At 35.6% G+C, this 14,567-nt stretch overlaps 1 protein-coding gene across 8 annotated transcripts in view; it reads right to left on the bottom strand.

The window, feature by feature from the left end:
- The window catches only part of DOP1A (DOP1 leucine zipper like protein A), a 125,184-nt gene that overhangs the window by 43,110 nt on the left and 67,507 nt on the right, over positions 1–14,567 (bottom strand). For 5 of the 8 annotated variants that reach the window (XM_070795785.1, XM_070795787.1, XM_070795788.1 and 2 more), the window contains 8 exons: positions 13,646–13,745; positions 12,783–12,892; positions 11,726–11,834; positions 9,963–10,083; positions 7,461–7,580; positions 4,357–4,471; positions 3,958–3,987; positions 3,432–3,665 (listed from right to left, as the gene is read on the bottom strand). In XM_070795785.1, coding sequence (XP_070651886.1) covers positions 3,432–3,665; positions 3,958–3,987; positions 4,357–4,471; positions 7,461–7,580; positions 9,963–10,083; positions 11,726–11,834; positions 12,783–12,892; positions 13,646–13,745 — 939 coding nt within the window. The remainder of the gene's footprint in view (positions 1–3,431; positions 3,666–3,957; positions 3,988–4,356; positions 4,472–7,460; positions 7,581–9,962; positions 10,084–11,725; positions 11,835–12,782; positions 12,893–13,645; positions 13,746–14,567) is intronic. The other 3 variants (XM_070795786.1, XM_070795789.1, XM_070795791.1) reach the window with 1 other exon arrangement.

Here is a 14,567-nt window from a genome sequence, read left to right as displayed (position 1 = left end):
ACATTCTGACCACTCTATAGTTTCCTTCATACATTTATCACAGCTATAATTAAATGTGTAATGATTTCTTTAATGTGTGTCTCCCAAGTAGAAGGAAAGTGTTGGGAAGGGCAGAGTTCACCAAGGTATGCCTAGTCCACTGCTGGGTACACAGAGTGGGTGCTGAATGGAGGGAGGTTATTTTCTCTTGAGGTTAAAAAAAAAAAACAAAAAACTGAGGCTCACGGAAGTTCAATACAAAACTTGCCCAAGATCACAGAAAATAAGCTTAATATTTAGCAGAAGAGCTCAGATTAGATGATTCCAAGTTCACACTCCCTTCATGGCAGCAGATTGCTGTCTCTATAACAGCATAAGAACTGTCACATTATAATGCGAAAGATTAAAAGTGGCCATTTGAACTGAACCTGTCCATTTTTCTCCTTTGAAAAATCTTATATTAATACATTAAAAAAAAAACAAATCTTGTTTAAATGGTAAAACTGTCATTAGCTTATTATTACTTCTGTATTAATCTTTTTCATATGAAGATTATAGAGCAATGGGTGACATTATGTTAATAAAATTCATACTATAAATTCAGTTACACTTGCATACATTTATATTACTTAGTTGTATGGTCTATATTACATAACTATGGTTCAGATAGCTTTACAATAAAGTAACTTTCTTAAAATAGAAAAGATTGACATGTTTGGACATTTGGGTATAGAGATCCAGGGCACTGATTTTACAAAAATGTACTAAGTGCATGGAGACAAAATTAGATTTATAATTTTTAAAAGAATCATTCCATCAGTTACAGTGTCAAAAAAAAAAGAGATATAGAAAATACTCTCAGCTTTCAAATATGATCAATTTTAGACATCTCAGTGAAGATAATACCATCAAGTTTCAGTAAAAAAAAAAAAAAACACCCCAAAACAGAAAAACAACATAGATACTCTGGAAATAGGCAAGAAGATCAAAAGGTAGGGTGGGCTGGAAGCCTATCTAAGGTTAATCAACCACTATATTACAAAAGTATATTATTGAATTATTCTTCATTTAACGTGAATGGGTGTTCTTATTTACCTTACCTCTAACCACCAATAAAGTGCCTCCAGATGTTTTCTACATAATATGTGAATATGCTATTGAGAGAACACTACAGTCCCTCTCCAACTTTCAAAAATCTCATTCAAAAAAAAAAAAAAAAAAACCAAACCAGTTAACAGTTAACATCTATTTTAGTTTTATTCCTAAGAAGATACTGGAGGCATAAAGGAAAAACAGCACACAAAATGCACTGTCCAACAATGGAATTGATATGTACACCATATAAATAATAAGCATGTAGGAAAGGAAAATAAGACAGACTAGTTTTAGTTTATGTAGGATGATCCTGGGATATATTGAAATTGTTTGGTGGTAATGCTCATTTCATATGTGAAAAGCAATATATTTAGGAGGTACAAGAAAAAAGATTTAGGGTTAAGACTTGATGGAAAAGGCTGTATGAGATCATCCTGATAATATTTTGCCAGGCTGACAAAATTAAAAAGCAAAAAAGTAAGGGCAAATACACAAACACAGGATTTAATGCAACGAATCCTTAAATGCTTATATGCTAGAAATTTTTAAATTTTTGTTTTAACATAGTGCCTCTGTGCCTATATTCAATAAAAGTACATGATTCCATTACTGTTTTCACTAATATTCACTAGAAAAGAATTGTAATATTATAAACTTGAAAGCTTTTAAATTCTTGATTTTTCCATACTTGTTTAAATATGCTACTAGTGCCAAACATTAAAATTATAGTTGATCCTGAGCAATGTGGGGGTTAGAGGAACCGAGGTCCTACAAAGTCAAAAACCCACATGTAACTTTTGATACCCCCAAAACTTAACTACTAAAAGCTTACAGTTGACTGGAAGTCTTACCAATAACATAAATAGTTGATTAAAACACATTTTATATATCTATGTATATTTTATGCATTCATAACATACCTTTTTCTTAATTTTTGTGATATTTTTAGGCTATATTATTTTTCTGAGAGTTTTTTCAAATTGTCACAAATTTTCAAAAAATTTTCCAATATATTTAGTGGGCAAAAAAATCTGCATATAAGTGGACCCACTCAGTTCAAACCTGTGTTGTTCAAGGGTCAACTATGTTACAATTCTATTCAACATCATAAAGTAAGCATTAAGAATCTGGAAGACTGAGGAGAGCAAAAAGATTCTGGATTTCAAGAAGAACATGTCAAAAATTTAGTGTGCATATGAAAAGGACCAATAAAGTTTGGATTATAAGCCTGCTGTTTAATAGGATAGTTATTAGACACATGTGGCCTACTGAGCTGTTGAAATATGCTGATCTGACAGAGAAATTAAAATTTTTAATACAAGCAATTTTAATTAAAATTTTACTTAATTTAGTTCCGAGAAAACATTAAGGTATGTTCAAGGCTATGGTTTTTCCTGTGGTCATGTATGGATGTGAGAGTTGGACTGTGAAGAAGGCTGAGCACCGAAGAATTGATGCTTTTGAACTGTGGTGTTGGAGAAGACTCTTGAGAGTCCCTTGGACTGCAAGGAGATCCAACCAGTCCATTCTAAAGGAGATCAGCCCTGGGATTTCTTTGGAAGGACTGAGGCTGAAGCTGAAACTCTAGTACTTTGGCCACCTCATGCGAAGAGTTGACTCATTGGAAAAGACTCTGATGCTGGGAGGGATTGGGGGCAGGAGGAGAAGGGGACGACAGAGGATGAGATGGCTGGATGGCATCACTGACTCGATGGACATGAGTCTGAGTGAACTCCGGGAGTTGGTGATGGACAGGGAGGCCTGGTGTGCTGCGATTCATGGGGTTGCAAAGAGTCGGAGACAACTGAGAGACTGATCTGATCTGATCTGAGGACAACCTGGGTATGTGAGTTTAATTTTTCAAATGTAAATTTTACCAACTTAAGTACAGAGAAAGTACTTCTAATAAAAATTTAGTATTTGAATGTGCTATAAGTAGAAAATACACAGTAGAATTTTGAAGGAGGTACCAAAAAATGTAAAATGTCTAATATTTTTTATGTTACATCAATTTTATATTGATTACATGTTGGAATGACAATATATTTACTCTAATGGGATAAATATAATTAAAATTATTTTTACCTGTTTCTCTTTTTTTAATGTAGGTACCAGAAAATTTTAAATTATATATGTTGCTTGTATATAAATTATATATATTTCTCTTGCAAAGTGTGAATACAGTTATATTGCACTGGAGCCAAAAAAGCCTACAGAACAGTCTACTGCCAGAACACTGGGAACAAGGAAAGATTCACTAATATTTAAATGATTACATGCAGTGATTTTAGTTAGAAACTGTTCTGCCTTGAAGAAATATATTTGGTTTAGAATGAAAAATAATAGTGAAACATTACCTTTTTCTCTTCCCACTCCTTGACTGAGTTGTTCTGCCCACTTGGAAACTGCAACACACCTCCAGTGCTGGCAGATAACAGAGGAGGTTGAACCTTGCTAAGAATCTTTGAACAGAGCCTGAGCGAATCTGTGAGTTCGGTCAAGTGCAATGTCTGGAGATGGCTTGTCAGGGCAGATATCATTCTGAGCAGCAACTGGGGTAAGTGTTCTGTCTGGATTTCAATGTAAGTCTCCTGAAAATAAATGTGAAATGACAAAAGTTTACACAGTGTATAACCCCAGAGTTATGTTATTTGTTTTTAATCTATATATAGAAAAAGGAAATAATTTTATATGTATCATGCTCTTAATTAACATTGGTCATTTATTACTAATGACATAAAATTTCTATTCCAAAATTCTCAATTTAAGTACTTCAAAGCATGTATTATAGAAGAACCCCAGTTTTATCTGTTATAATACTGAAATTATAACATAAAAAAGTAAATAGAATCAGTTAAAAACAAAACAGGCTGAATGTCATACCTGACATAGCACCCTCATACTTCTAGTAGGCTTCAAAAGGAGAAAGCAAAGAATTGAGGAGAGAAAAGGGGAAAAGATTTCCAACAGTATTCATTTAATAGAATCATTAATGAATACAAAGGCAGCAATAGACTACTATATACTAAACATGTAAGACTTCAATAACATGCAATTACAAAATAAATTCCATTTATTATATAAGAATTATATATGTATTATAGATTATATAAGTCAGAGGACAAAACCTTTGAAAAATTTTATTTAAAAAGCTAGGCCAAAAGGGAAAATCAATTTAATTTAAAAACGATACTTATTTGAAGATGAGGTCTATCTTCAACATGAAATATTTGAGCTGCGTTATTACATTTCCCCAATATTTTTTTACCAAGGTGATCTTACCAAAGAAACTATATCCAACAAAAAATCCACCAGTAAGCAGAAATTGGTCAGCTGTAACTCAGATGACTCACTACTATCTCCAGGCCCAGTCTGAAGTCTGGCATGCAGTGTCCTCCTAAAAGGACAAAATTCACTTTATCAAGTATACTATCAAGTGATCTGAAAACATGTGACTACACTGTTGCCTTTTTAATGTGAGTCACATCAACACTGGGATGCACATAATTAAGTTCTTGTGATGAAGTATATTCCCTTTCCCCTAGGACACTACTGCATCTCTACATGGAAAATTCCCAAAGCAAGATTCCTAGGCTGAACCTCTCCCTGTAACCCCCATCCTGAACTTCCAAGTATTCTGGATGGTTCTATTTGGGACTTATTTCTCATTTCCCCCATTATACATTTCCTCTCTTAGTTAAAATGTATTATTTGCTGCTTGATTTTCCAGCGTTTGTTCATACCAACTTGTCTTTCTGGACCGTCATCCTCCCCTAACCTCATCCTTTCACATCCAGAACACAGCCATTCTTCAAGGTTTGAGATCAAAAGTTACCTCCTCCAGGAAGACTCTTCTGATCCAAGCAGTAGAAATCATTCCTCCAACAAACATGCACATTAAATTGTGTTAATGCTAAATGATCATACACTGCCCTACACCCTGAAGACACAAAGAACATGATCCAGTCCCTAGCCAGCAAGAAATATAAGCAGACAGAAAAATAATGTCAGTGTATGAGAAGCAGATTCTGATGCAGATTTGAGGGGGTAGGACCTCTTTATTGAACCTTTCCAGATGGGCGAGGGAGAAGAGTATTTTACAAGATAGCACAAGTGAAAGCTCAGCAGCAGCAGCACTGAAGGCTCAGTTAATGCTGTTCAGGGAACAGTCCAGGTTAATTAAGGTGCACTTAATGTTCTTCAGGGAGTTCTCTAGGTCAAATGAAGAAGGGTGTGTGCATGCATGCGTGCAAGCATCTGTGTGTGTGGGTGTGGGTGTGTGTGTGCATGTGAATGTAGAAAGTTGAGTTCAGTTCAGTCGCTCAGTCATGTCTGACTCTTTGTGACCCCATGAACCATAGCACACCAGGCCTCTCTGTCCATCTCCAACTCCCGGAGTCTACCCAAACTCATGCCCATTGAGTCGGTGATATCATACAACCGTCTCATCCTCTGTCGGCCCCTTCTCCTCCTGCCCTCAATTTTTCCAGCATCAGGGTCTTTTTAAATGAGTCAGCCCTTTGCATCAGGTGGCCAAAGTATTGGAGATTCAGCTTCAACATCAGTCCTCCCAATGAGTAAACAGGACTGGCTGGATCTCCTTGCTATCCCAGGGACTCTCAAGAGTCTTCTCCAACACCACAGTTCAAAAGCATCAATTCTTTAGCGCTCAGCTTTCTTTATAGTCCAACTCTCACATCCATACATGACCACTGGAAAAACCATAGCCTTGACTAGACAGACCTTTGTTGGCAAAGTAATGTCTGCTTTTTAATATGCTGTCTAGGTTGATCATAACTTTCCTTCCAAGGAGTAAGCATCTTTTAATTTCGTGGCTGCAGTCATCATCTGCAGTGATTCTGGAGCCTCCCCCCAAAATAAAGTCTCTCACTGTTTCCATTGTTTCACCATCTATTTGCCATGAACTGATGAGACCAGATGCCATGATCTTAGTTTTCTGAATGTTGAGTTTTAAGCGAACTTTTTCACTCTCCTCTTTCACTTTTATCAAGAGGCTCTTTAGTTCTTCTTCACTTTTTGCCATAAGGGTGGTGGTCTCTGCATATCTGAGGTTATTGATATTTTCCCGACAATCTTGATTCCAGCTTGTGCTTCATCCAGTCCAGCATTTCACATGATGTACTCTGCATATAAGTTAAATAAGCAGGGTGACAATATACAGTCTTGACGTATTCTTTTCCTGATTTGGAATCAGTCTGTTGTTCCATGTCCAGTTCTAACTGTTGCTTCTTGATCTGCATACAGATTTCTCAGGAGGCAGGTTAGGTGGTCTGGTATTTCCAACTCTTTCAGAATTTTCCACAGTTTGTTGTGATCCACACAGTCAAAGGCTTTGGCGTAGTCAATAAAGCAGAACTAGATGTTTTTCTGGAACTCTCTTGCTTTTTCCATGATCCAGTGGATGCTGGCAATTTGATCTCTGGTTCCTCTGCCTTTTCTAACTCCAGCTTGAACATGTGGAAGTTCATGGTTCACGTACTGTTGAAGCCTGGCTTGGAGAATTTTGATGATCACTTTGCTAACAAGTGAGATGAGTCCAAGTGTGCAGTAGTTTGAGAATTCTTTGGCATTGCCTTTCTACATTCCTACCACATCATAATCTCTCTCTTAAGGTACCTGTAAGCCTTTAATACTAGGAATAAGCATGTGCATGTCTTACTGGCTGTTGCTATGAGCTCTTTGAAGACAGGGACTCTCTATATGTCTAGCAATAGCAGTTCAATGAGTAAGCATGCGACTTTCTAAATCATTGAATGGATTAATGCTTTATAGTTTTAAAAGACTTCTAAATCCAAGATCATAAATGCTTACTTGTTGACTATATGCCCTTGAGTCTTGAAGTTTAATTAATCTGGTTCTGACAGGGGTTTGGTCTAGAATCCAGATAAAAATTCTACTCAGAGTCACTAGTATTACTGGGTTTTCAGAGCATTTTTTAAGCTGTAAGTCCTAACGGGTGGATAACAATATAGGCTGTTTCTATGTTTTTAAAAACACAAAAGCGACCAAGGAATTTTTTGTTATTCAAAATGAGAAGCATTTTGGGAGAGTGTGCTGACCAGCCACAAATTTGCTATTTCCTCCACAATGAAAACCTAGATTACTATAGATTAGAAAGGGAAAATCTTTTTCATCTATTCTATTGACTCAATTTCTCATCTCTAAACTCCTTTTCAAAGCTAAGATTATATGATCAATGATTCTGTATTCAAGAATGACACAGCAGAGACAGATTATGGCCATTAAATAAATAATAATTGTTAGTAGTAGTACTAGACTGTATAAAATAATATTCTTTTCATTAAACTCAAAAACTCAAAAAACAAAGACTATTAGATTAAAATGAATAAAACAATTTAACATACCTACAACATTCTTCAAACCAACGTGCAACGTAATCCCACATATAATAAGGCTCAAAGGAATTAAAGAGAAGGTTGGCAGTTTTAATCAGTTCTGCAGTTTTCTTATTTTCCCTTAATTTACTAAAAAAAAAAAAAAATTGATAAATGTTAACATTTACATTTTCAAATTTAAATGTGACTGCAAAGTTATTAGGGGAGTACATGTTCCTAGAAAACTTGAAAATGACAATACTGCAACAAGTAATTTTTACCTACTGCCACTTTATCACTTTATGCGCAGTTATTTTTCCAAATTTGAGTTGTTATAACTTAAATGTGTGATTAAGCTCAGAAATCAGCTTTGCATAAGCGAAAAAGCTGTGCTTCCTGCAGAACAGGAAGTTCTTTCTGAACTATTCTGAGAGCCTGATTGTGAATCTGGCATTAAATTCCTTTGTTTTCCTTAGCACATGTAAACAGAACTGTGATCTGATTTTGACAGCCTTGATTCTGAAAGAATTTTGTCTGCTTTCCTGCACTATTCAGGATTTGTTTGAGAAAGGTTAAGTTTATTTTGCGAGTTTCAGTAACAAAAAGAACTAATACTGTGAATAGTCATTCTTACTGAAATTCCACCAGGAAAAAATAACTTTGCTATTTCAACTGGGAACCCTGTAGCCTATTAAATACTCACCTACCTACCATTTCCTTTCAACCTTAACAATTAAAACAATTGTTTTTATATATAGTGAGGTACTGTCGATTACAACAAGCACGTTATAGCACAAAGCTAATTAAATATTCTATGTGCTCAGGAGCGCAGACTGTAGCCCACCAGGCTCCTCTGTCCATGGAATTTTCCAGGCAAGAATACTGGAGTAGGTTACCATTTCCTATGCCAGGGGATCTTCCCAACAGAGATCAAATCCGTGTCCCCTACTGTTGCCTGTACTGGCAGGTGAGCCACCTGGGAAGCCCTAAATACTTTATAGGGCAAAATAAATTATCAGGCAGTGTACGAGTACAAGGTGGGCTTCCCTGGGGTGGCTCAGACAGTAAAGAGTCTGCCTGCAATGTAGGAAACCTGGGTTCAATCCCTGGGTCAGGAAGATCCCCTGGAGAAAGGAATGGCTACTCATGCCAGTATTGTTGTCTGGAGAATTCCATGGACAGAGGAGCCTGGTGGGCTACAGTCTATGGGGTCGCAAAGAATTGGGATACAACTGAGTGACTCATATACACACACACAGAGTATAAGGTTAGTCAATAATTACTTCTCAAACAAAAATTGGAGAGGATTTTACTTACTAGAAAGCAAAAAGTGTCTTAAAAGGCTTAATATATAAAAAGTATGTTTTAGGAAAGCCCAGGTTGTCTCCAAAGTCTCACCAAGGTGACACTACTAAAATGCAAAGCGGGAATTTTCTGGCAGTGCAGTGGTTAGGACTCTGCACTTTCAGTGCTGAGGACCTGAGTCCAATTGCTGTTCAGGGAACTAAGATCCCACAAGCCACACAGTGTGGCCAAATAAATCAAATCAAATGCAAAGTATGTAAAAGAAATCGCTCTCTTGAATCCTTTGTCATAATGATAGGTGAAACTGGGGGAAAAAGTATGCTCCTTAAAGTAGAAAAGAAATGAAAAAATAAGACTGTCAATATGTATCTACCATTGACTTAGAGAATAGGATATGTTAACATTATCTGACTTGTCCCAGCCATTAAAAAAAAAAAAAAAAATATATGTATATATATACACACACACACACCCACACACACCCACCCAGGTGGCGCTACTGGTAAAGAAGCTGCTGGCCAAAGCAGGAGGCTTATGTAAGAGATGAGGGTTAAATCCCTGGGTCAGCAACATCCCCTGGAGGAGGGCATGGCAACTCACTCCAGTATTGTTGCCTGGAGAATCCCATGGACAGAGAAGCCTAGTGGGCTAGAGTCCACAGAGTTGCAAAAAGTCACAACTCAAGTGACTTAACCCACACACACACAGATAAACAATCTGAAAGAGGAAATAATCAGTTGAAAAAAGTCGGTAAAGAACACCTATTGCCCTTTGATTCATCTGAAATGACTGTTCAAGTGTTTTTCTGATCTATTCTTTGGTCTCCTGAGTATGCCAAGGTACCAAGAGGCACTCCTCCATGCAAACTACTAGTCCTGGTTACCAAACAAGGTACAGCTTTCGTTATTAACTGATATGTGGCAGCTAATCTCTTGTGAGTTTGATAGGTATGAATGAATTCCCTGGAATCTGTATCTTCACATTAACGGCTAAAATTTAGTTTTCTAAACTGGCGAGCTTGAGAGCCAACCCTGGAAGGTGGTGGCTACACAGCAGTCATTATCTGTTTGAAAGGTCAGTGCAGTTAATTATGAAAGTTCATATTTCTAAAACATAGTAAGACCTTAAATTTACTCGTTCATAACACAAATTTCATACAGCAATGTCTCCTTTTAAGTATTAGTAAATGAGGATCTTTGTGTCGTGCTTAATTTTTTGGTAATCTACCTGCTTAACTGAGCATGATCTTTGCTGAAGGGTGGTTCCATTTGAAGATCCAATTCTGCTTTGCACTGAGAATATAACGTTCTAAACACTTCAATTAGGACATCTTCTAGGATTACAGGTCCTAAAATTAATACACATATTAAAGATTATAATTAACATTATAAATCATGATTATCTACAAATTGACACAATTAAAGTATGCTTTAAAAGAAGTATTTTGAAAAAATAATGTTTTTTCCAGAAGTAAAACTAAACTTCACATCCTGAGAAGCTAACACAAAATAGTAAATAACTGAACAAATGTTTATTTAGAAATTACAGAATCAGGAAAATTGGTTTTGCCAGTTAAAAGCTCTTTCAGCTTGGACAATTTAAACTCCTTTGAATTTTAATTTCTTCATGTAGAATGAGGATAATAAGAATAAACTTATAGGACTATCAGTATTAAGGGTTAGGAAAAATTTTGTAAGATAGATAGCATAGTTTCCAGAATATAATGGGTATTCAATTAATGTAAATTATATTACTATTATTAATTAAAATAATAAAAAAATTTACAAGGCTAACCTTTATTGCTGTAAGAGATACCAATCTTAAAAAATTTTCTGAACTTCATCTATTATCACATTAATAGTTAAGATTAACTATCAAAGCCATTGGTACAACTCAAGTTATCTTTATACTTAAATTTTTTCATTTTTATTTTAAGAGTTGGTAGGACAACTTATGCTTATTTTCTAAAATGCCTATATATAATTTAATAAAATTACATCTTATTATTTCATTTTATTTTGCCCAGGCTTTTCTTAATTTCTGCACCAGCTGCCATAACTGCCTTCCCAATAGATCAAATATATAAGAAATATACAATGAAGAAAGGGAAAACACAAAAAAACAGGATGTGGGGAAGAAAGTTGAGGGATATGACTAAAATATTTTGCCTAAGTCCTTGAATTCTGGGAATTATAAGACAATCATGACAGATCATCAGTGTTTTGATTTCAGTAACTTAGCCAGGATTGAGGAGCTTAGATAGCATCTTTAAAGTGACCCTGCTACCTACGTAGTACAGGGTAGACGTATGATAACACATAAGTTGAATGTATAAGCTAAGTCGCTTCAGTCGTGTCCGACTCTGTGTGACCCCATAGACGGCAGCCCACCAGGCTCCCCCGTCCCTGGGATTCTCCAGGCAAGAACACTGGGGTGGGTTGCCATTTCCTTCTCCAATGCAGGCAAGTGAAAAAGTGAAAGTGAAGTCGCTCAGGCGTGTCCGACTCTTCACGACCCCATGGACTGCAGCCTACCAGGCTCCTCTGTCCATGGGAGTTTCCAGGCAAGAGTACTGGAGTGGGGTGCCATTGTCTTCTCCGAATTGAATGTATATCTGTATCTTAATGTTCTAGAGCAGTGGTCCCCAATCTTTTTGGCACCAGGGACTAGTTTTGTGGAAGACAATTTTTCCACAGATGGTTGGGGGGGAGGAGGGATGGTTTTGGGATGACTCGAGTGCGTTAAGTTTACTGTGTACTTTATTTCTATTATGATTACATCAGTTCCACCTCAGACCATCAGGCATTAGATTCTGGAGGCTGGGGACCTCTGTTTCAGAGCAAATTTTAGCAAGGAATTATTGAGAACCTGTATTTATAGGTCATCTCAAAATACGAAAATTTTTCTAAGTATTACTTTGTCTTATTTTTATTATGCAGCAATACAAAACAACCACATGTGATCTTATGCCTTAGGATAGCATATATTACCTAGCTCAGGTTTGTCCAGTAAACTGATTAAAATACGAAAAGGTTTTAAATCCTGCATTAGAGTACTCTCTTCTCCAAATACATTCACTTGTAAGATTCCCACCATTGCCTTCAAAAAAGAAAAAGTATATTAGTCATTTAAGTAAACAAATTTAAAGGGTTTTTTCTTAAAAAAAAAAAAAAAAAAATTTTTTTTTTTTTTTTTACATACAACCATATGTAAACAGAGATTTTTATCTCCTATTGTTTTTCTGAAGCTCTTTTGCCAAAGCTGGCTTTTTTTCCTTGGCTGGGGGGGAAATAATTATATTCATTTGTCTTGAAAGAAAGTGCTTTACATTGTCTCTAGAAAGAAGGTGAAAAATTAAAGAAAATTTAGAAAAATAAATTTATGAATTTGATTTCCTAAAAGATAAAATCACTTCTCTTGACAGTCAACATGCCCTAAATTCTGCCTGTTATCATGGTAGTATCGCTATTACACCATTATTTTCCCTTCGATAACTCAAAACTGTATTCTTATAACCTCACTCATTTCAAAATATTTCAGATACCATGTATTTCCTCAGTTTATTTGGAGATATCTTGAATAAACATAATTGAAGTAAAAAATAATATGAAATAAACCTATGGATCATTGTAACATTTCCATCATAATAGTAGTTGTACCACATTGAGATTCCTGTTTCGACCTAAATTTCCCTGGAATTTCAGAGTAAGTAACACAGGCGCTCACTTATTTTTGGAACAGTTCCAACTTTTACAGGGGCAGACAGGTAAGAGGCTGCAATTATGTTATAATGAAGTCAGGAAAACAAAGTAAATGAAAAAAAGATCTCAGGACTTACACAGAAGTAAGTCTAGCTTACCATAACTTACTCATTTTACTGTAGTCATTGGCTTGTTACAGTCATTCTTAGGAGGTCTGTGAGTCTTATCTCCACCCCTTCAACTGTAAATTAATTCATTGAAGGCAGGACTTTGACATACAGATTACTTATTGAGTAACTACAGTGGTCATAGAGTAACAAAAAAAAAAAAAAGAAAGCTCCATTACCTGAACCAACAAGTCTTTTGAAAAGGTAGTAAAATAGTAAGTGGCATGTTCTTCAGGATTACTGTGTCTTGTGCTTCTGGGTCCTATGATAGCACCGTTGTTATCAAAACCTCCATGGAAACAAAGTGTAAAATAAATTAAAACTGAATTCTTAAAACTGTTGTTCAGTAAATACCAAAACAACAAATATATCGGAAACAGCACCAAACACTTACCAATTAGTAGCCCAATCAATGTCAGCAAGAGAGATCATTTTAGATAGTTTAATAAAGGGAAACCAATTCAATACATAAGTGAGTATCATAGTATACTTTCAGAATTATCTTGTTTTTTTCGAACAGTGAAATAACTGAAGAATCAGAAAATTAAAAATGAGTTGTATTGTGTCTTCTCACTCTGGGCAGTAGAGTCGTAAAGACAGGCCAAACATTCACAAAAAGTACAGAAAAACAAAGTGTCCACAGTAACTTACTGCCTGAGTGGGAGAAGGTACCACGTGTGGGACAGTAGTATAAGTCCTGATTCAAGTTTTGGATATTACGTCATAATTGTGATTATGAATTTATTCTTCTTTGTCTACATACTTAATAGTATAACAGCTTCAATTTATAAGGAGAAAAAAAAAATCTTGGCAAAGGGAACATGATCCATAGATTGAAATAGCTTTTTCAACTAAGAAGCTTTTGAGATTTCTTCATATCATACGCTAATCACTGTTTTTTTTGTTTGTTTGTTTTACTGTTGTCTATTTAAGTAAATTTTAGTCTCTTCATTTAGGACATACATAAACTTGATAATACTTATGTATGGAAATGTTCCCTTCATCCTTTGCCCAGATAAGACCACACACATCAAACACCTACCGAGAAGCCAGGCATAAAGTCTTCGGTTCAGGGACATATCCCTCCTCAGGACTACGTGCAGCGCTGCCGACAAGATCCGGATCATATCTGGTCGAGTGGCCTGCAACAGTTGGGAATGTGGTTGTACTTAATCACATATAAAAACATATCACATTTTTTTCCTCTTTAAAAAAAATAATACCTCACAATATGTTCAGAACTTTAGGGCTTATGAGGTACTTTCATACAACATTATCTCATGAGATCTTCCGAACAGAGGAATTATTACTTATATTTTACAGATTAGGAAACAATAAGAAAAGGTGGGTAACAGTTATTTAGTTGCATAGCTAAAACTATAACTGAATTATTTTAACCTCCATTTTAAAGTTCTTAATCCTATCCAACAGTAGCAAAATCAGACAGAAAACCAAGAAAATGGAGCAGGAAGGGATAGACACAAGAGAAGACTATGTCTTCAGTGGTATCAACACTGACTACACACTCTTTAGAACTCCACTGTTTTCATCAATTCTAAGTTTTTCATTTCTTGTTCTTTCTAAAATTTTTGATCTGTAGTATTTCAAACATAGAGAAATACAGGAAACAATATAAATGACCCCTTTTTGAACCCATCACCCAGCTTTAACAAATTTTAATTTTTTTTCATCTTACTCCAGGTTTTTTAAAGAGAAATAGTATATTTTTTTTGCCTCTTTCCTAATAGCCATAATTGGATGTTTAAAATATGATTTACTAAAGGAGATCTGGTTTTAGCTAAAAGGGTTAAAGTTCAAAGAGAAAAAGAAAGCAGTTAATTAAATTGCTGTCAATTTTAAGAATATCACTAGATAGTCGCTTTAGAATTTTGGAATGTGAGCATTACAAGGTAAGGTAGAAATCTACTAGTCTCACAACCACTTTAGAATAAAGGACCAGAGCC

This window comes from Bos indicus, chromosome 9, assembly GCF_029378745.1.
Source record: "Bos indicus isolate NIAB-ARS_2022 breed Sahiwal x Tharparkar chromosome 9, NIAB-ARS_B.indTharparkar_mat_pri_1.0, whole genome shotgun sequence".
Classification (NCBI taxonomy): Eukaryota; Metazoa; Chordata; class Mammalia; order Artiodactyla; family Bovidae; genus Bos; species Bos indicus.
This window is presented reverse-complemented; position numbering and strand designations above follow the sequence as displayed.